Raw genomic sequence first — 20,769 nt, 5'->3', positions numbered from 1 at the left:
GTTCAACCTTTATGGAAAGCGATATGAAGATTCCTCCAAAAACTGGAAATAGAGCTCCCATACGATCCAGCTATACCACTCCTAGAAATATACCCTAGGAACACAAAAATACATTACAAAAACCCCTTCCTTACACCTATATTTATTGCAGCACTATTTACAATAGCAAGACTCTGGAAACAACCAAGATGCCCTTCAACAGACGAATGGCTAAAGAAACTGTGGTACATATACACAATGGAATATTATGCAGCTGTCAGGAGAGATGAAGTCATGAAATTTTCCTATACATGGATGTACATGGAATCTATTATGCTGAGTGAAATAAGTCAGAGAGAAAGAGAAAGACGGAGAATGGTCTCACTCATCTATGGGTTTTAAGAAAAATGAAAGACATGTCTCAACAATTTTCAGAGACAAAAGAGAGGAGGGCTGGACGTTACAGCCGACCTCATGAAGCTCACCACAAAGAGTGATAAGTTTAGTTAGAGAAACAACTATATTGCGAACTATCCTAACAATGAGAATATATGAGGGAAATAGAAAGCCTGTCTAGAGTACAGGTGGGGGTGGGGAGGGGAGGAGGTATATTTGGATCATTGGTGATGGAAATGTTACACTGGTGATGGGGGATGTCATCTTATATGACTGAAACTCAACCACAATCATGCTTCTAACCAAGGTGCTTAAATAAAAAATATTTTTAAAAAAGAAAAAAATAGAATGCCTGTCTTGAAGGCAGAGAGATGGTTCAGGAGGAGGGAGAAGTGGGGTATTGGTGGTGGGAAGGTTGCACTGGTGAAAGAGGTTGTTCTTCGTATTATAACTAAAACCCAACTACAAGCATGATTGTAATCATGGTGCTTAAATAAAGATATTGTTTTTATTTAACAAATAAATAATATTTATGATATTTTTATATCATTCACATTTAAAAATTCCCCTTGACATTTTTGATCCTTGTGAATTTAGAAGTATATTGTTTAATCAATAAATAATTTGAGATCTATTATTCTATTCCTTATTTCTAGTATTCTAGCCCAATATGGTAGAATATATATATGTTTATATTTATATTTATATTTGGTTTTTGGGCCACACATGGTGGTGCTCAGGGGCTACTCCTGGCTCTGTGCTCAGAAATTACTCCTGGTGGTGCTTAAGAGTTGCATATGGGATGTTGGAATCACATTGGGTTGGCTGCATACAAAGTAAATGCCCTCCCTGTTATGCCATTGTTCTGGTCCCCTGAGAGAATATTTTATTATAATTTCTATTTAAATATTTTTGTTATGGTAGGTTTGTGACCTATATTTTTGTTCTCTGGGTTTTATAGATCTGTGTTTTATGTTTTGGTGGAGTTTCTGTGTGATTGAGAAGATGAATTCTTAACAATGAGTAAAATGTTCTTTAGATACCAATTAAACTTGGCTGTTGGATGGTAGGTTTGCTTAATTTAAAATTAAAATATTCCTTATTTTTTGCCATTGGACTTGTTCATTACTAATTAAAGGTCATAAAATATTAAAATATACTGGATGATTTGATTTTCACTTTCCGTTCCATTATTTTGGCATATTCTAATGCTGTTATATGCATACACATAATAGTGCATGGTCAGAAGTCTGCTTTGCCTGAAATATAGTCACTCCCATTTTCTATGGTTCAGTGTTGTATTATATAATTCTCCTTTCATTTAATTTCAAAATTCATGGATTTTTATATTTTAAGGGGGCTCCTTATGATCAACCTTCAGCACGATAGTAAGATTTTTATATAGTGTCCCTTTTAATTGGTTCAGTATACAACTCATGCATATTTGATGTGAGCATTGACACTGATGACTGAATTAACTTTCCGTATTTATAATAAGTGTTTTGTACTTCTATCTTTTGGTCTCTTTTTTGCGTTATCTTACTTTAATTAAGCATTCACTTTTTTGATTGTTGTTGTTGTTGTTTTTGTTTTTTGTGCCACACCTAGTGGCATTCAGGGGTTATTCCTAGTTTTGTGCTCAGAAATCTCTCCTGGCTTTGGGGATCATATGGGATGCCTGGGATCGAACCCGAGTCCTTCATTAGTTAGCTGCATGCAAGGCAAATGCCTTGCAACTGTACTACTACTCCAGCCCCACAATTAAATATTCTCTATTCAAATTTCTTGCTTCTCTTAATGTATCTGTAATTGTCTAAATTTTATACTATGCATTTTATGAATTCTGATTTAATCTCAATGCCTTGGATATACTTTGAACTAAATTTTGTGAAAAGTGCAAAATACGTATCACATTTATTTTACATTAGATTTTCCAGTTTTCTCAACACCATTTGTGGAAGAGACTATTACTACTCCACTCTTTGTACACAGAAAATTTGTCAAAAGTTAACTGACTATAGGTCTGGAGATTTATCTTTAGATACTCAATTCCAGCTCCTTATTCTGAAAGTATATCTTTTTTTTTATTTTGCCCATTCCCAGTGACTCTCAGAGGTGCCTCTTGGCTATGTGCTCAGAAATCGCTCCTGGCTTGGGAAATCATATGGGATGCCAGGGGATAGATCCGCGGTCTGTCCTAGGTCAGCACATGCAAGGCAAATGCCCTACCACTTGCACCACCTCTCCAGCCCCTGAAAATATGTCTTGATTCCAATATTATGCTGTAACAATTTATCTAAATAAGTTTATAATCTTCTGGCAAATACCTAAGTCATTTGTGTTTCTTATACACAACTCATCTAGTTATTTCAAAAAGAATCTAAATAACATACTTAGAAAACAATTTTATAAAAGAGAAATATTAAGAAATATTATTTGGGGTGCATAGATAGTCTTCTATGGGTTGATACCCATGTAAAGTATAAATGGAAATTTATTTTGTAAATTTAAATTTATTTTAAAAAATATTTACCCTTGCATTTAATTCTGAATGATTTAAAATAATTAACTCACTCAAGGTCTGATATAAATAGGATCTACTTACTTAAGATATGAATCTGGAGGAGTTTTAACTATAAGCTATGTGATCTTCATGGTTGAGTGAATTATTCCTTTTGAATAGATTAAAGGAACTGAATGTACTAAAATTAAGATCTATGGAGGAATAAGCCATTACTGAAAACTGATATGCTATTAAAATGTTTAAAGTGGACTTGCATAGTTTTAAAACTTATGGAAAATTGCTAAAGGCACGAACTAGCAGGAAAGTCTGTTTCCAAAGTAGTACATACGGCCTTCACATAGATTTTCTATAATCCTTATATTAAAACGTTTATTTCTTATACATTATTAGATGTACCCATTTCAAATAAGCTGAGTACACCACCATTGTTAATGAGCAAATGCAGATTATCTAAATAACTTTTTTCAACTCATATATTTTATTTTTCCCCAAATTATAAAGACAGAAATTTGTATTTTTCCACTCCAAGTTTGGCTCAAAGTCTAAGATGTAGGTTAAAAAAAAAGAGGTCTTAAAAACCAGAAAGTGTGGGAAATATAGTACATGGATTGGCACTTGTGCTCAAATCCTGGTTCCACATATGACTTAGAGAACCAGCAGAAGGGACCACTGAGCACAGAGCAAGGAGTAGTTCCTGTGCATTCCTGATGGAGTTGAACCTCTAGCCCCCCAAAGTAAGAAGCCAGGGAACAAGGTCCTGAAATAATTAGATGACACGGGTAATAATAATAAAAACAACAACCACAATAATAATAAAAGTAAAGTAATTACTTGACTCAGACCATTTCCATATGGTTTATGTATATGAATTTAACAAGTTCTCACAAAAATTAGAATGTAGGTCCATGATGACTCCCATTCTACAGATAAGGTATCTGAGGCAGGGATCTTTGGAATGTACATAGTTGGAAATAAATTTACGATAGCTACAGAACCACATTATGTTTCATTACAGAATTCCACTTCTCTTGTTCTAATGTTATAATAAGTAGGTGTTTCACTTCAAGAAATTGCAATATAGAATACTTTCTTTTTTTTTTGTAAACAATACTTTTTTTTATTAATTTTAATTATGACAACAAAGATGCAAAGAAAGAGGACATGGTAAAGTTACAGTGGAAGCCCAATCACCCATAAGCAGAATTCTCGGTAGTCCCAACGATGATATCCCAGCCTTGATCTTTCAACCAAAGAAAATTAAGAAAAACAAAACTGAACCCATGTACAATACAATTAATTTGTCCCTCAAATTCCCAGTTGTATTACATACTATTTCTTAGCAGCACACAATATAATCCAAAGAGATTAGACTTATGTAACTCCTTAAACATTGAGGGCAAAGTACATTTATCTAGTTCCATGCACATGCTTACTAGTTTAAGTTAACCTCAAAAGTTTTAGTGGGTTGTTTTTCTTAAGGATTGGAGTCAAGGGAAAATAGTAAAAAATGGTGTTAGAGTGGCATTTGTTTGCATAGGCCCACCAAAATATAAGGGACATGGAAAGAAAAATCATGGTCTAAATACAAGGAGACCCTACCCCTGACGTTTCCCGGCACAGGACTGACTCTAGGCTCCAGGCAAACTAGTTTGTCCAATTCAAGTCATCGTCTGTAGTGGCAATACACCTTCATTCCTCACATAGTCTCTGTTGTTGGTATCATGTTTCTGTATTAAAGGTCCTGGAGTCTGCATATCCCATATTGCAGTCAGGATGGTGCAGAGCATCCTCTCGTTTCACCTCACACTTAAGGGGCACTAGAGAGAACCATGTCCTGAGGAGCAGGTCATTGTTGTTGTCAAGTCTTCTCAGTGTAAACGGAAGTCTCTTTTTAGGAGGTCGATGTCAGACCCTTGGTAGTGTCTTTCCTGGTAGAGGACTGCTTCCTCTTCTTCTCAGTGTAAACGGAAGTCTCTTTTTAGGAGGTCTATGTCAGACCCTTGGTAGTGTCTTTCCTGGTAGAGGACTGCTTCCAGCTGTTGCTATAAAAGACCTTGGATGTTTCGTAGATAGCTTGCCTGGTTCTGGCGGGAATGGAGGATGCCCATTCTTCTGAGGCCTGTGCCAGGGCATTATATCAATGTTCAGGGTGTAAGGTACATTGTACTGAGATTTATTAGATAAGAACTTATCTGTAGGTATAGTGTTTTCCTATTTTAATGTGTCTATGCAAAGAAGGATCAATGCCATGAAGCGTTATTGGTGCATCTGGAGGCAATAGGAACAAGACCAGCAATTTCCATGACATAGTTCAATCATAGGCATTAAACTGAGGGACAGTTCCACCAACAATCCTTATTGAACAGCTTACAAAGAAAAGAAAAGATGAAAAGTGGATAGAAACACCATGGTAGAAAAATATAGAGAGAGTTACAGCTGTTAAAGAAAATATACATAAAATATTCAAAAGATATATGTGTGCAATTTATGTCATTCTAAATAGTTCTGGGATTGTTAGATCCACTGTATGTCTTTGGTCTGAGATTAGAACTGTGTATTATTGAAGTTAAGAAGGGTAAATCAGGGGTACTGATGGTTGGGAGGAGAATACGTTCGCGCGGGGGTTAGTGCCCCCGCGCGGTTTGCATCATGTAGACTAGTATGAAATTGCCAGTGATAGCCTGAGTATAACTGAACAACTATCTGCCACCCAACAGATCAAACACCACCCCCCAAGCCAATCTCAGGAGCTCAAGCCCCAACCAAGGCCAATCTCGCAGCTGGCCTGAGAGTGGGGAAAACCCAGGGTGCCCCATCAGGTCCTCCCAGAAACCCACCTGGAGATCCGGAGGAAAGGGGGAGAGGGGGGTCGGGTGACCCAGGTCCGGGCCCCCCTACCCTAGGCCGGGCCAAGTGGCCCCTGGCACATACGGAAGTCTGCCAGGAGCCAGCCCATGCCGGCTGAAAATCCTGCCCCAGGAAGGGAGGAAAGCCCTCCCAGGCCCCAAGGACCAGAGCTCAAGACCCACCCTAGGCCAATCTCCGCAGCTGGCCTGGGAGTGGGGAAAACCCAGGGTGCCCCATCAGGTCCTCCCAGAAACCCACCTGGAGATCCGGAGGAAAGGGGGAGAGGGGGGTCAGGTGACCCAGGTCCGGGCCCCCCTACCCTAGGCCGGGCCAAGTGGCCCCTGGCACATACGGAGGTCTGCCAGGAGCCAGCCCATGCCGGCTGAAAATCCTGCCCCAGGAAGGGAGGAAAGCCCTCCCAGGCCCCAAGGACCAGAGCTCAAGCCCCACCCTAGGCCAATCTCCGCAGCTGGCCTGGGAGTGGGGAAAACCCAGGGTGCCCCATCAGGTCCTCCCAGAAACCCACCTGGAGATCCGGAGGAAAGGGGGAGAGGGGGGTCGGGTGACCCAGGTCCGGGCCCCCCTACCCTAGGCCGGGCCAAGTGGCCCCTGGCACATACGGAGGTCTGCCAGGAGCCAGCCCATGCCGGCTGAAAATCCTGCCCCAGGAAGGGAGGAAAGCCCTCCCAGGCCCCAAGGACCAGAGCTCAAGCCCCACCCTAGGCCAATCTCCGCAGCTGGCCTGGGAGTGGGGAAAACCCAGGGTGCCCCATCAGGTCCTCCCAGAAACCCACCTGGAGATCCGGAGGAAAGGGGGAGAGGGGGGTCGGGTGACCCAGGTCCGGGCCCCCCTACCCTAGGCCGGGCCAAGTGGCCCCTGGCACATACGGAGGTCTGCCAGGAGCCAGCCCATGCCGGCTGAAAATCCTGCCCCAGGAAGGGAGGAAAGCCCTCCCAGGCCCCAAGGACCAGAGCTCAAGACCCACCCTAGGCCAATCTCCGCAGCTGGCCTGGGAGTGGGGAAAACCCAGGGTGCCCCATCAGGTCCTCCCAGAAACCCACCTGGAGATCCGGAGGAAAGGGGGAGAGGGGGGTCAGGTGACCCAGGTCCGGGCCCCCCTACCCTAGGCCGGGCCAAGTGGCCCCTGGCACATACGGAGGTCTGCCAGGAGCCAGCCCATGCCGGCTGAAAATCCTGCCCCAGGAAGGGAGGAAAGCCCTCCCACGCCCCAAGGACCAGAGCTCAAGCCCCACCCTAGGCCAATCTCCGCAGCTGGCCTGGGAGTGGGGAAAACCCAGGGTGCCCCATCAGGTCCTCCCAGAAACCCACCTGGAGATCCGGAGGAAAGGGGGAGAGGGGGGTCGGGTGACCCAGGTCCGGGCCCCCCCTACCCTAGGCCGGGCCAAGTGGCCCCTGGCACATACGGAGGTCTGCCAGGAGCCAGCCCATGCCGGCTGAAAATCCTGCCCCAGCGCAATATAGAATACTTTCATACATTATTTCATAGTCTTTTCTCAGATTAGCCCTTCCTTCTACTTTTAAAACAACCTGATTACCTTTTAAGTGGTTGCATGACTGTCTATATGTCTGCCATCAGTCAGCTCCATAGGCTCATTCTACTCTCATAAAAGATGTAAAGAAAGATGTGAATAATCATGGGTACTCTGGCCTCAGAGAATAAATCTGGGGCAATCTTAGGAGGAGGGGCTGGCCAAGTCCCCACCCTGCTGAAGCTTCATCAGCAGAACCCCAAAACCACTACTTCACTAAAGGCCCACTTCACTGCTTTACCATTGATGTCTGTAGAGACATTCCACTCACACAAACTCCAGATATGCTGGCCTGAGACCACCAGAACTTTGTCAGCATGAGCTCTGGCAGCCTCTATCCTTGTAGTACTTCCAGAGGGCCTGGCAAAAATAAGTACATTGCGCAGCAACCACAGTATCAGCCTCAGACTGTCACCATCATAGAAATACACCGAATCATATATCAAAGTGTATAGAAGCCACCTAATTTTAAGAAACAAATTAGTAAACTTTTCTATGACACTTAATGACTTTATTGTGTTATAATAACTTTAAAATATTTTCTTGATATTTTTTAAAATATCATTGACACTTGTAAATTTGCAATATAAAGTATATTATTGCATACATTCCAAAGGAGCAGGTTTGGGAGTGGGTGGGAATTCAGGCACAACAGTGGAAGGAATTTTACACTGGTGCTAGGATTCGTGTTGGATTATGGAATGGCAGAAAAAATGTATTTTAGCAACTATGTAAACCAAGGTGTTTAAATAAAGTAATAATGAAACATAAAAAATAAATGTGTGCTGTCTGTAATAAAGTCAAGAGCACCTAAACGGTACTACTGGAAGAAATTTTATTTTGTATTTTAAATATGTCTCAATGATAAAATATAAAATAGTTTCCATGTTTTAATATAGTTGGTAAGACCAGAGTTCTTCAACCAAAACTTACTTTTCATTCTCTTTAAGCTTAGCAGCACTTTATTCAAACATTAACCTACAAGAGAAGTATGACTCTAAATGCAAACATAGTGATCTTTCATCAAGTACATTGGTTCTGTTAGCTCAGCAATATGGAATTTGTCCAATTATACCACAGATAGAAAGCCACAAACTCCTGGAAATAGCACATTCAGAAACAAGGCAGACAAGGAGCTAAATATTAGCGCCAGTGGTGTTATTAAATGATAATTGTGCAATTACTGGCACTAATCTTTTTCTTTTCTTTCTCTCTCTCTTTTTTGTTTTGGGGCCATATGTGACTGTTTTCTTAACTGATTCCTGGCTCTATTGTGTGAAGCGTTCACTCTTGGCTGGCACGGGGAACCATATGATGTTGGGAGGTGGACCAGTTGTGGGACCCTTGCAATCTAGTGCCTTACCCGCTGTGCTATTCTCTGGCCTCTGACATATATTTTCTTCAAGTGCATAACAAAATCCAGTATTATAATTGTTAGTACATGCTATATTGTGGCTGACCAAGATGAATAATTAATACAATTACAGCTGATTTTTCCATGAATATGCTGTAGAATTATCCATTTTAGATATTATGATAAAGTCAATTTCAGCACAGACTTAATAAGAATAAACCTTAAAGTTTTGGCAGCATTCAGGAGAAAATTTAATGAATTAAACATATCATCAACCACACCTAAAGTTACAATATATCATCCTGAACAAGAAGCACAAGTGAACTGATTATATTGAAACAATGATGAATTCCCCGTTTTAGGAAATATAGGCAAGAAAAGTAACATTATCCCTTTCTAATAACTGAGAGATACCAGCTGGTGAATGTATGTCTTACCACTTACATCATGTGTGAGTAGTAGTTGATCTTAAAGAGAATTCTTACTAATATTTAAGAAAGACCTTCAATGTGCATCATATTCATTTATTTTTCAAGTTGTTCAGCTGTTCCTAATTAGAATGAACAAGGTCCGATACTTTAGAGATTCTATTAACATGAATACTTATGATAAAAGTGAACAATAGAGATTCGCCTATATGCCACAACACATATTTTTTCAATCATTACACACCCAGAACTAGGTCACAAGGGTAATAATGTCATCAGTCAAAATTCAAGAAGACATTCCATGACATTTTTCATAAGATCTTTTACTCTAGGCACATCACAGTGTATTGAAATTTTATTTTACTATACTATAATTGTTAAGGAAAGATAAATACATCATTAATTATAGGAGTAGAAAAATCAAGTACAGAAATCCATTTAAACGTTTTATCTTTAAAAAAAAACACTATGTTAGTGAAGAAAACATTTAACCCGTAAATATTTCAGTTATTTTGGACAAATGAAGCACAAAGACTGAAAGGTAAAATACATCAGATTGGGGAACCAGAGATAGTCTTCTAATTTTCTGGTACTTGGAGTTTTAGCACTCAAATCTCACTCAAATTTCCTCAATGCTTGAAGACTTTATTTCCAATTTATAAAAATCAGTGGAAAGATAAGCGAGGAAAGTACCAAATTTTTCCAACCTGAGTATACAATTTATTCAACTTCATCATTATCCTTACTTGTTGGAAATTTTACTCAAAATTAATTCAACTTACTATAGAATCAATGATCTATGAATAGCACGATCCTTCCACTATCTACTGTGACTATTTCACTTTTCTTTATTTGTTTGTTTGTTTTGTATCATATCTGGTAGTACTCCAGACTTACTCCTGAATCTTCTTCACTCAGGAATCACTTCTGGAAACTCGGGTAACCACAAGAAATGAAGAGAGTAGAACACAGGTTGGCCTAGCCCTAGAGTAAGGCAAGCACTCTCCCCCAGTACTGGGGGACAGACTATTTCACTTTTCTCCTCATTGAGATGGGAACGGTCCATATTTCCAAAAAGTTTGACAGCTGAGAAAGCTGACACCAATTGGCAAAGATGAAAAGTGGAGATTTTTCCATAAAAGTTCAATTCATTATGCTCATCTTTCTCCCATTAGCCTGGATAACTGGGAGGTGATGGCATTTTCATTAGAGTTTACTACGAGTGCACGTGGATATCCTTTTATGGAACTACTCCTCTGCTTGTGAAATATGGCCTGAATAATGTTATAGCTTTTTCCTTGTATGTGTCACTTGGCATAGGACTTTGGAGAAAAATAAAAGCTCTTTTAAAAAAATATAATTTCTTTATAACAACATTCCAGCTGGGAAAGCCTCTGCTAAAGGAGATTTTTCTGTTTGGTCAAGAATTCAAGTTATGCTACTGAACTATTTTTTAATTTTTAAGAAATATAGTCATCATGGTAATCTGCATTATTTGATTTTGTAGTGCAGAACAAAAAAAAAGCTTTGTTGAGGTACCATTTCATGCCATTTGCAAAAATAGTGAACTCAGACCTCCATCTAACACCATGCACAAAAGTCACATCCAAGTGGATTAAAGACCTTGATATCAGGCCCAGAATCATAAGGAATATAGAAAAACAAGTAGGTTAAATACTATATGACATTGAGATTAAAGGCATCTTCAAGGAGGAAACAGCACTCTCCAAACAAGTGGCAGCAGAGATAGACAGATGGGACTACATTAAGCTGAGAAGCTTCTGCACCTCATAGGAAATAGTGCCAGGATACAAGAGCAACCCACTGGGAGGGAGAAACTATTCACGCAATACCCATCAACTAAGGGGCTAATATCTAAGATACAAGTTACTGACAGAACTTAACAAGACAAAAAATCCAACCCCATCAAAAATGGGGATAAGAAATGAACAGACACTTTCTCAAAGAAGAAATATAGATGGCAAAAATGCACATGAATAAAATGTCCCATATCACTAATCATCAGATAGATGCAAATCAAAACAATGAGCTACCACCTCATGCCACAGATACTGGCACATATCACAAAGGTTTGGGTTTTTTTGGAATGCTCACTGGATTATTTTATTTGACAGTTCTTTATGTACTGTTGTGGTGTTTCTCCTTCTTTTTCCCCTTCCTCTCTCAAACCAAGGATGAGAGCCTCTATAAGGACTCCGCCCATTTCTGGAGTATCTGATTTTCTTTTTTTTCTCCAGGTTATTTCTTTTCTCTTCTTCAAACAAAGCCACATAACTTGAACTATCTAGTCCTCCTCCCAATTGGGGCCGGGGAATAAGGGAGGTACCAAGACCAAATAGGTGTAAGACCACTAAGTAGTAAGCTAGGCACAGAGGGGACCACTTATTCTAGCAGCCCCGGGGATAAGGGAAGAGGTTATGGGAAGAAGGACGGAAACAGAGGTGGAGGGAGGACAATTCGGTGATGGGAATTCCCCTGATTTTATCTTAATATGTACCTAAAATATTATTGTCAATGATATGTAAGCCTCTATGATTAAAATAAAAATTATATTTAAAAAGAAAAGAACAATCAGTGCTGGCCGGGATGTGGGGATGCGGGGATGCAGTCATTCACTGCTAGTGGGAATGCCATCTAGCCCACTCTTTATGGAAAACAATAAAAGATTCCTCAAAAAACTGAAAATTGAGCTTCTATATGATCCAGCTACACCACTCATAGTAATATACTCTAGGAACACAAAAACACAATACAAAATGCCTTCCTCACAATTATATTCATTACAGTGTTTTTTTGTTTTTGTTTTTGTTTTTTTACAATAGCCAGACTCTGGAGACAGCCATGATGCCCCTCAACACATGAGTGACTAAAGAAACTGTGGTTCATATACACAATGGAATATCATGTAGGCATCAGGAGAGATGAAGTCATGAAATTTTCCTATACATGGATGGACATGGAAACTATTATGCTGAGTGAAATAAGTCAGAGGGAGAGAGAGAAACGCAGAATAGTCTCACTCATCTATGGGTTTTAAGAAAAATAAAAGAAATTATTGTAATAATGCCAGAGAAAATAGAGACGAGGGCTGGAAGGACGGGCTCATGATATAAAAGTCAGCACAAAGAGGGATGAGTGCAGTTAGAGAAATAACTACACTAATAACTACCATGACAACATTAATGAGTGAGAAAAGTAGAATGACTGTATCCATTTCAGGCAGGGGGTAGAGGAGAAGGGAAATGGGAGGTACTGGTGGTGGGAATGCTGCATGGTGGAGGGGGAGTTCTTTAATGACTGAAACCCAACTACAGTCATGTTTGTAATCATAGTGTTTAAATAATGATATTATTTTAAAATATAGTTCTTTGTTAATGGTCACCTAGAAATGTATTTTATGACATTATAATGATTATATTTTTTAATTTTATTTAACCATCATGGTTACAAGCATGTTCCTAATTGGATTTTAGTCATAAAATGCCTATCCCCTTCACAAATGGAACTTTACTGCCACCAATGTCTCTCATTTTCCTCCACCCCATTCCAACTGACTATCTTCAAAAAAGTCATTGCATCTCTCTATTATTGTCATGGTCATTGTCAGTGTAGTTATTTCTCTAACTGAGCTAATCACTCTTTTTTTTTTTTTTTGGTTTTTGGGCCACACCCTGTGACGCTCAGGGGTTACTCCTGGCTATGCGCTCAGAAGTTGCTCTTGGCTTCTTGGGGGACCATATGGGACACCGGGGGATCGAACCGCGGTCCGTCCTAGGCGCAGGCAAGGCAGGCACCTTACCTCCAGCGCCACCGCCCGGCCCCGCTAATCACTCTTTATGGTAAGCTTCCTGGCATGGGCTGGTCCTTCAGGCCCTCATCTTTATTGTCTCTGAACATTTTACAACAGCTTCAACTTTGCCTGTTCTACAAGTGGTAATTAAAACATGCATCTTTTACTTTAGAAAACATGGTATATACATCCGATAAGGTGTCTTTTAGGTAATCAATAACGAACTTACATAACAAACAAAACTGATTATAAGACAATACTTCATTTTTTAAACTAATGTATATGCATAGATGAGCTTAGAAATTTAGAGATCAATATACTTAATATGCATGCTACTGTGGGTACAGGAGAGATAGTTCAGTGAGCAGGGCATAGCCTTGTACAGCTGATCTGGATTTGATCCACGGCATCCCATATGATCCCCCAAATATTACCATAAGTAATCACTGGAAGCAGAGCTAGGAGTAAATGCTGAGTACCTCTAATTTGCCTCATCCCACTAAATATCATGTTATCCTTGAATCTTGCTATTATCAGAGATATTTGTTTTTCTTACACTACTATGTATTATCTGAACTGCTAACAACGGGGAATATATTTTAAAATCAGAAAAAGAATCTTTTAACTTATGGCATCTGGTAATTGAAAATGAAGTCTAATATGCACATTAAACATTTGTTTATAATTTCCATACTTTAGAGCACTTCGAGAATAGCTTTTATTTAGTTATCATTTCATGCCCTCTTCTGTTACAAAGGTTCAATAAGAAATATACTGGCTGGGGCCGGAGCAGTGGCACAAGTGGTAGGGCATTTGCCTTGCACATGCTAACATAGGACGGACTGCGGTTCAATCCCCCAGTGTCCCATTGGTCGCCGAAGGCAGGAGTGATTTCTGACTGCATAGCCAGGAGTAACCCCTGAGCGTCATTGGGTGTGGCACAAAAACAAAAACAAATAAACAAACAAAAAACAAATATACTGGTACAAGAGTGATAGAGGGATTAAGGAGTTTGCCTTGCTTGCAGCCAACTCCAGTTTGATCCCTGGGTGTACATATGGAAATACATATGGGAATCCATTGAGCACTGATCCATGAGCCCAATATCTCCTCCAACAAAATAAACAGACAATTGGATAAAAAGACAATTCTTTCATCAATAAAATCAATTATAGCTATCTATGTGGTATCCAGAATGTGCCATATTAGACATATATTAATCAATATTATTTAAGTGGTAAAGAAGTAGGAATTCTCTGTAGATGAAATTCTAATGTTTCACTTGCCAACAAATATGATATTTCTATATCTCTTTTAGTCGTTTCAGGAAGTATAAGACAAATATATCCAGATCAGGTATTAAAAGCATGTGTTCCCCCTACTACTTTAAAGGATTCCTATTGTGTTTTATTTCTCCTTGCAAGTATTCTTTCTTATATAAACTATAATCTTTGCTTCATGTTCTGGGTATTTAAGTCAGAGCCTCCTACATGTGAAGCATGTAATTTACAGTCCTAACTCCTATAATCATTTTAGAAACAGACTATAAATGTTAATTGAATAAAATACTGTTTGAAACAGTGGTCCTCAAACTATGGCCCGCGGGCCACATATTGTATTTGTATCTGTTTTGTTTCTTCATTGCAATATGCAGTGTGCATAATAATTCTTTCATAAGTTTTGTTTTTACTCTAGTCAGACCCTCCAATGGTCTGAGGGACAGTGAACTGGTCCCCTGTTTAAAAAGTTTGAGGACCCCTGGTTTGAAATGACCTTTTTCAAAAAATCCAATTGCCCCCCCAAGTCTCTAAAGTCTTGGTTTCTCCTGTTCCACTTTCCAGTCCTATATTCAGGTATCCTTTACTTTGCTGTCAAGAAAGCAAGAAACTTACTCACATTGTAAGTAGAAACGTTTAGTTCAAAGTGTGTGAATGACTGAACCATAACCACACAATAAGCAGTAGAATTGCCCTAGTAATAGAAGATACTAGTAGAAGATGTAGTAGAGGATACTAGTGTTCTTTTTTTGTTTCTGTTGTTTGTTTGTTTGTTTTTGGGCCACATCTTGTGATGCTCAGGGGTTACTCCTGGCTATGCACTCAGAAATCACTACCAGCTTGGGGGACCTTATGGGACGCTGGGGGATCGAACAACAGATCAGTCCTAGGTTAGCGTGTGCAAGGCAGATGCCCTACCACTGCGCCACCGCTCTGGCCCCTAGTCTTCTGTCTTAAAGATTAACTTTTTTCGGACCGAAGAGATAGCATGGAGGTAGGGTGTTTGCCTTGCATGCAGAAGGATGGTGGTTCAAATTCCGGCATCCCGCATGGTCCCCATGCCTGCTAGGGGCAATTTCTGAGCAGGGAGCCAGGAGTAACCCCTGAGCACTGCTGGGTATGACAAAAATATAGATTACTTTTTACATTAGACAATAAAGATATTTAAATCCTATTGAGAAGTCAGATATATCTAAGAAGCAGAGACATCAGTGATATATGCTTAAGCTTTCTCACAAATTTCCTTTGGTTTAGTTTACTTAATTCTCAAAATAACTCTAATCTAGTTATTTGTTTTAGCTACAAAATGGTTTAATGCCTTTCCTAGGAGCTCTGGTCATAAAAATCTCTATTCACTTAATTGAATCATCTGTAAATGTGCAAAGGAGTTCAAAAGAATGAACCGGTTTCCTCAGAGATTTACTGGAGACAAACTGATGTAGTAAAAACGAATACTGAATTTGAAACCTGTGTTTTAATTTTCTTCCTTAATAAGACCTGAGGGTATTTTTTTTTGGCAAAGTTACTTGACTTCACTTAGTTTCAAGATTCTCACTGAAAAGTTAAGGTGAGGAGAAGATAATAAATAGAAGGGAGGGGGAGAAAGATGTGAAAAGATAAATGTAAGGGGTCAAGAAGATTCAAGTACACTGGGATGTTAATGAAAGACATTACTAAATATACAAATCATAGGACTCAATGACGATGAAATTATAGAACCCCAAATTTAACAACCAAATTTTAAAAGCTGCTAGATTTCAAGATCTAGCAGTGGGGTGTAGGATAGAGGAAGTTATGGGATGGAATCTGTGGACATCGGTGGAGGGAAGTTAACAGTGATGGAGGGATTGGTGCTGAAACAATTATGAATAAGTTTGTAAATTATAATGCTAATGATTCAAATAAAAATTAAATAAATTACACGAATAGCTATCACCTGCAAAAATGCCAATCAAGTGCCTGCTACTATTACAAAGCATTCAATTTGACACATCTGTTTTTCTTTTTCTTACACTGTAGTGACGGTTATCATGCTAGTATCAGCCCCCTTGTGCTGATAAAAAAGACTAGAACAGTTGGGATTAAGTAATATTCACTAGGTACCTAAGGTCACAAGCATTTATATCTCACGAGAGTTTGTCTCTGTGCTAACTCAAGAGCCTCCACGCCCATTTTCCTTTGCCCTAACCAGCACCCATCTTACATAAAAAAAATGAATACTTTGAAAAGCGTTATGCTATGTAACTTTATCGTCATCTTCACCTAAGGCATTTCTTCTGCTTTTCTTAATTAAACTTCTGAAATATAAATTGAGTCCACTCTTTTCCTTGCTTCCTTCTATTGTTCAATATTCACCTCAAAATCCAACTGAGACTGGGGGAAAAGTCAAACTTTTCTTATTGGCTTTCAATAATAAACTCTGGATAGGCTCTATGAGGTCATATTTCACATGTTTCAAATTTTCTTAGTATCTCTTTACTTCCCTTGAATTGTTTGTAGCTTACTCTTACTGAGAAATCCAGAGGCCCATTTTCAGCCAAATGTAAATATTGGAAACTTTTCTCCTGAGGAGAATGAGTAACAATACAGTCCTTGGATGATGCAGATAACTCATTTTACAAAGCGAGAATGAACTTTGAATAACTTTTGCAAATCTGGCACAGGCTGGTACATTTTAAACAGAAATGGAATCTTCCTAACAATTCAAAAGTAAGATGGACATGGACATGCAAAGGAGATAAGAGACCTCAACTCATTAGTTCCACATTTGCATGAATATTGTATACCTAATATGATGTTCCTTTGACATAAAAAATATTTTCTTGACTTCTATGACCACAACTTTAACAACAAAGCATGATGAGGTTATAGAAAGACCTTAATCCTACATATGATCTCAAATCTGGAGAAAAAGCATTTTATATAAGCAACAAATTTCTCATTTATCCTTTGACATTTCAGTCTGTCATCAGTATTCCTAGTTTCATGAGCCTATCATCTCTCTCATTAACAAATCTTGTAACTATGACTAAATCGCTATTAAAAAGTGACAGCGCCATCTCTGTCATTACTTATGAAATTAGCCTCCTGCCAATAACAGTTTGTCAGACATCTGCAGATTCTTCTTCAATTTTATAATTGTTTTTGACCATAAAGCTGTCCTCTCCTCATTCTGATACCCAAAATCGGAGAGCAAAGAAGCTACAGAACACACTCGACTCAGAAGCTCAGTTTTCACGAGAGTTCAAAACCTCAAAAATCTTGGGTAAAGTGGAATCATGAAACAAGAACATACATGAAGGTTGATGATATTTGCATACCATTGAATCAAACATAATTTAAGGACCAGAGTGATAGTTAAGATGCATGCCTTACACACAGCAATCTCTTTGTATTCCCGGCACCATATTGTTTCCTGAGCATTCTAGAACCTCCAAGTATGGCCCTGAAGGCCACTGAATACCACATCGGTCTAGAGGTAATTTCCACCACTCTTGTTAAGTCAATTCCGAGGTATTTTATTTTATCCCTTTTAATGTTTAAAACCATATTTAAATACCATGACTTACACAAGTTGTTCATAATTCATACAGTCATTTCAGGTGTTCACTCTTCCAACACCAAAGAAGTAAAAGATATATACAAAGAACAGTATAAAACATTATTAAAAGTAAAAAGGGAGGCTATCAGGAAATGGAAACACAACCGCTATTCATGAATTAGAAGGATTATTTTGTCCAAATGATTACTTCACCCATAGCTTTATATAGATTTAATTCAGGCCTTATAAAATACTGATAATATTTAAAAATGCATATATCAAACAATATTGAAACTTATATGGAATAATGGAGCCTCTTGAATAACCAAAATAATTCTAGAACTAAATAAGATGTGAGGCTTTTCTTTCTTCAACTTCAATCTGTAAGACCACAGTAAACCAAACAATGTATTACTGGAATAAAGACAGATTTTCAGATCCATGGGATATAACTGAGAGTGCATCCTCTGGTAGAGGGTGTAGTGATGAAATTCCTGATGAAAGAAGCCCTACCTCTAACAACACTGTAAACAATAGTGTCTAAAACAACATAACTTTTTAAATATTTAGAATACATAGAAACTAATGACTAATAGGTCCCCATTGAGAGTGGGATGGGGTTGAGGAATATATATACTTCAAAAAATTGTCTTCATTTCATTTTGTACAATTAATATATATTTATTTCATAATATAAGGCATCTAAATGATAATAATTCATTACAGATATTATTTATTGATAGATTTACATTTCTCCTATCAGTAACTCTCATTGTGCGTATTTTTTAATATAGTCTTCCTGTATGTATTGCTCTGAATAGAGTATCAAGGCAGCATACATAAGATAAATACTTCAAAGTACATATAATAAAGATGCCTATGCTTTATATGCCTTTAAGATAGATAGTTTGGGTGTGATGACAAACTGAAGTGTGAGAAATATCTGTCACACCATCAAACGATGAGTCTAAAACACTATACAAGATCTGGCCATATCAAATATAGTAATTTTCACTTAAATGGAATATCAAAGTACTTTTAGACAAGTTAGTAGGTAAGATAAATGGTGGGAAGTTGACAGTTTTTGGTCTGTAAACATTTTAACATCTTATTTTTGTTAATTAAGCCCTAAGTTATATCACCAATATTACTCAACTCCTCAAAAATGTGAAAGATTTCCCAGAAAAGATGATTATATTTAAGTTTCCAGCTTCCGGCCTGATGCCATGAGTAGTAACAAGCCAGTTTCTCTCTCTGAGCTAAGAAGCAACATTTCCATCAAATGCACTTAAATGAAGGAGGATTTCTGGAGAAGCAAGGCTCAGAGATGAACAAAATTCAAGTGGAAGGAGAAGGGGGTTGTTTGGAAAAAAAGTGGGGAGCAGGGGGATCTAAATATTTTTTCTGAGCCCAGTTACAAACTTTCACTTATGCCTCAATAATAGTCTATCCTATACAGTCTGTACATGCAGATGCCTAATCAAAAGTACTATTTCTCCCAGAAAGAAAATTCAGTTTACCATAAAACTACACACGTAAGGAAGGAATAGGTGTGTCACTATTCTCCTTGTCAGCAAGTTTCACTCCTAATAGATTTTACTTATGCTGATAGAGGAGATAAATATTTGTGTGATGGGCTTCAGATGCTGTTGCAGTTCTTACCAAAAATATTTTCACAGTTACTCCTCATGAATAAGATAAGTAGAGCAGAGAATGTCCCTCTTGGACCAGTTCCACTGCTTGCTTCTTTTGAGGAGGCAAACATGGGGAAGTAGAACTGGAGTTGGATTCTGTCAATTTTAAAGCAAATATCCATCTCAGAGGTAGCCACAAGTGGTCCCCCCCCCCAAAAGGCAAGTCTCATACTCCACAGAGGTAACAGAATGCATCTGACAAAAAAAAAGAGATGCTAATGGTTACTTGTTAATCTCCATATTTGGCGGCAAGGAGGATTAATATCATCCTGTTCTTTGCACTATGCTTTCTCCAATGTGTTAGCCCATCACACGGATCACTGACTTTCTAGAAATATTCCCTGGCTCTGTGGGGACGTTCCTTTCAATACGTGACATCCAATTTGCTCATGGTAGCTGGAATCTCAATTTCCTCAAAGGAATTTTCATCTGTGTTCAGTTTGTGGGAAGTGTTTTTTTTTTTCTTTCTTCAGCATAAGGGAATAGGCAGATCATGCTTTAATTTTTCTTTTTCCCCTTTCTGTATTATTCTTTTTCATAAAGTGAAAGCCTTTGCTGAAGAGTCTGAAATTTGGGAAAAAATCCAGCTCATCTGTCGGATATTTCTTGAGTTACGTAAAATGGAAGGAGATTTGTACAGTTTAGAACAGGAAAAGAAAAAAAGGGCTAATGTGTCATGTGCTGTTACGAGATTAAAACTCTATGATAATCAGAAAAACAGTCCCAAATTTCGTTGGCCTGATTCAAAGCTCTCATTCTTTTATCAAATCATGCATCAACCAGTAACGTTCACTTTCTTTTAGAATAATGGAACGACCACATTTGGGCTAAATCTAAATCCCTACAGATTATTACCACATTTTTCAAAGAAGTTAGAGAAAAGTATCTTGTCTTTCTAACTCAAGATACTTACGTTTTATTTGTTCTGCTTTGCTTCCTTCTAGGAAAAGAAAGAACAGCAAGAAGGAAAAGATGCATTTCACGTTTCCCATTTTCCACTTTTTTCTCATTTTAGCCACTTCAAAATTTTTAGGGCCCCGTATTTTCACCCTGTTGAGAGGAAAGCAAAGAAAAACTTAAAACCGATTCATTGGAAATGATGGAGATCATTGATTTAGACTTCTAAATTATTAGAATAAAAAGCTGGAAAATTTACATTAGTACCAGCAGTGTTTTCCTGAATAAAGGGTACTTGTCTCCCCTGTCTTGCAAAGATTGTTGGTGAATATTCATTGCAATATGACGCGGAGACTAAACCCTAATAGGGAAATAAAAATAATTTTGAGACCTTCATTTATGAAGGAAATACAGTTGATTTCTCGTGAGATCTGCTTTGGGAGAAAAAGGTAAAGTGGAATATGCAAAAT

General features: G+C 38.4%; 1 protein-coding gene across 5 annotated transcripts in view; it reads right to left on the bottom strand.

Moving 5' to 3' along the window:
• The window catches only part of CHRDL1 (chordin like 1), a 174,195-nt gene extending 153,782 nt beyond the window's left edge, over positions 1-20,413 (bottom strand). For all 5 annotated transcript variants that reach the window (XM_049767595.1, XM_049767598.1, XM_049767596.1 and 2 more), the window contains exon 1: positions 20,316-20,413. In XM_049767595.1, the coding sequence (XP_049623552.1) occupies positions 20,316-20,412 (97 nt within the window). In that variant the 5' untranslated portion in view covers position 20,413. The remainder of the gene's footprint in view (positions 1-20,315) is intronic.
• Positions 20,414-20,769: the final 356 nt, after the last annotated feature.

This window comes from Suncus etruscus, chromosome X (assembly GCF_024139225.1).
Source record: "Suncus etruscus isolate mSunEtr1 chromosome X, mSunEtr1.pri.cur, whole genome shotgun sequence".
Classification (NCBI taxonomy): Eukaryota; Metazoa; Chordata; class Mammalia; order Eulipotyphla; family Soricidae; genus Suncus; species Suncus etruscus.
Note: the sequence above shows the minus strand (reverse complement) of the source record. Positions and strands in the feature narration are given on the sequence as shown.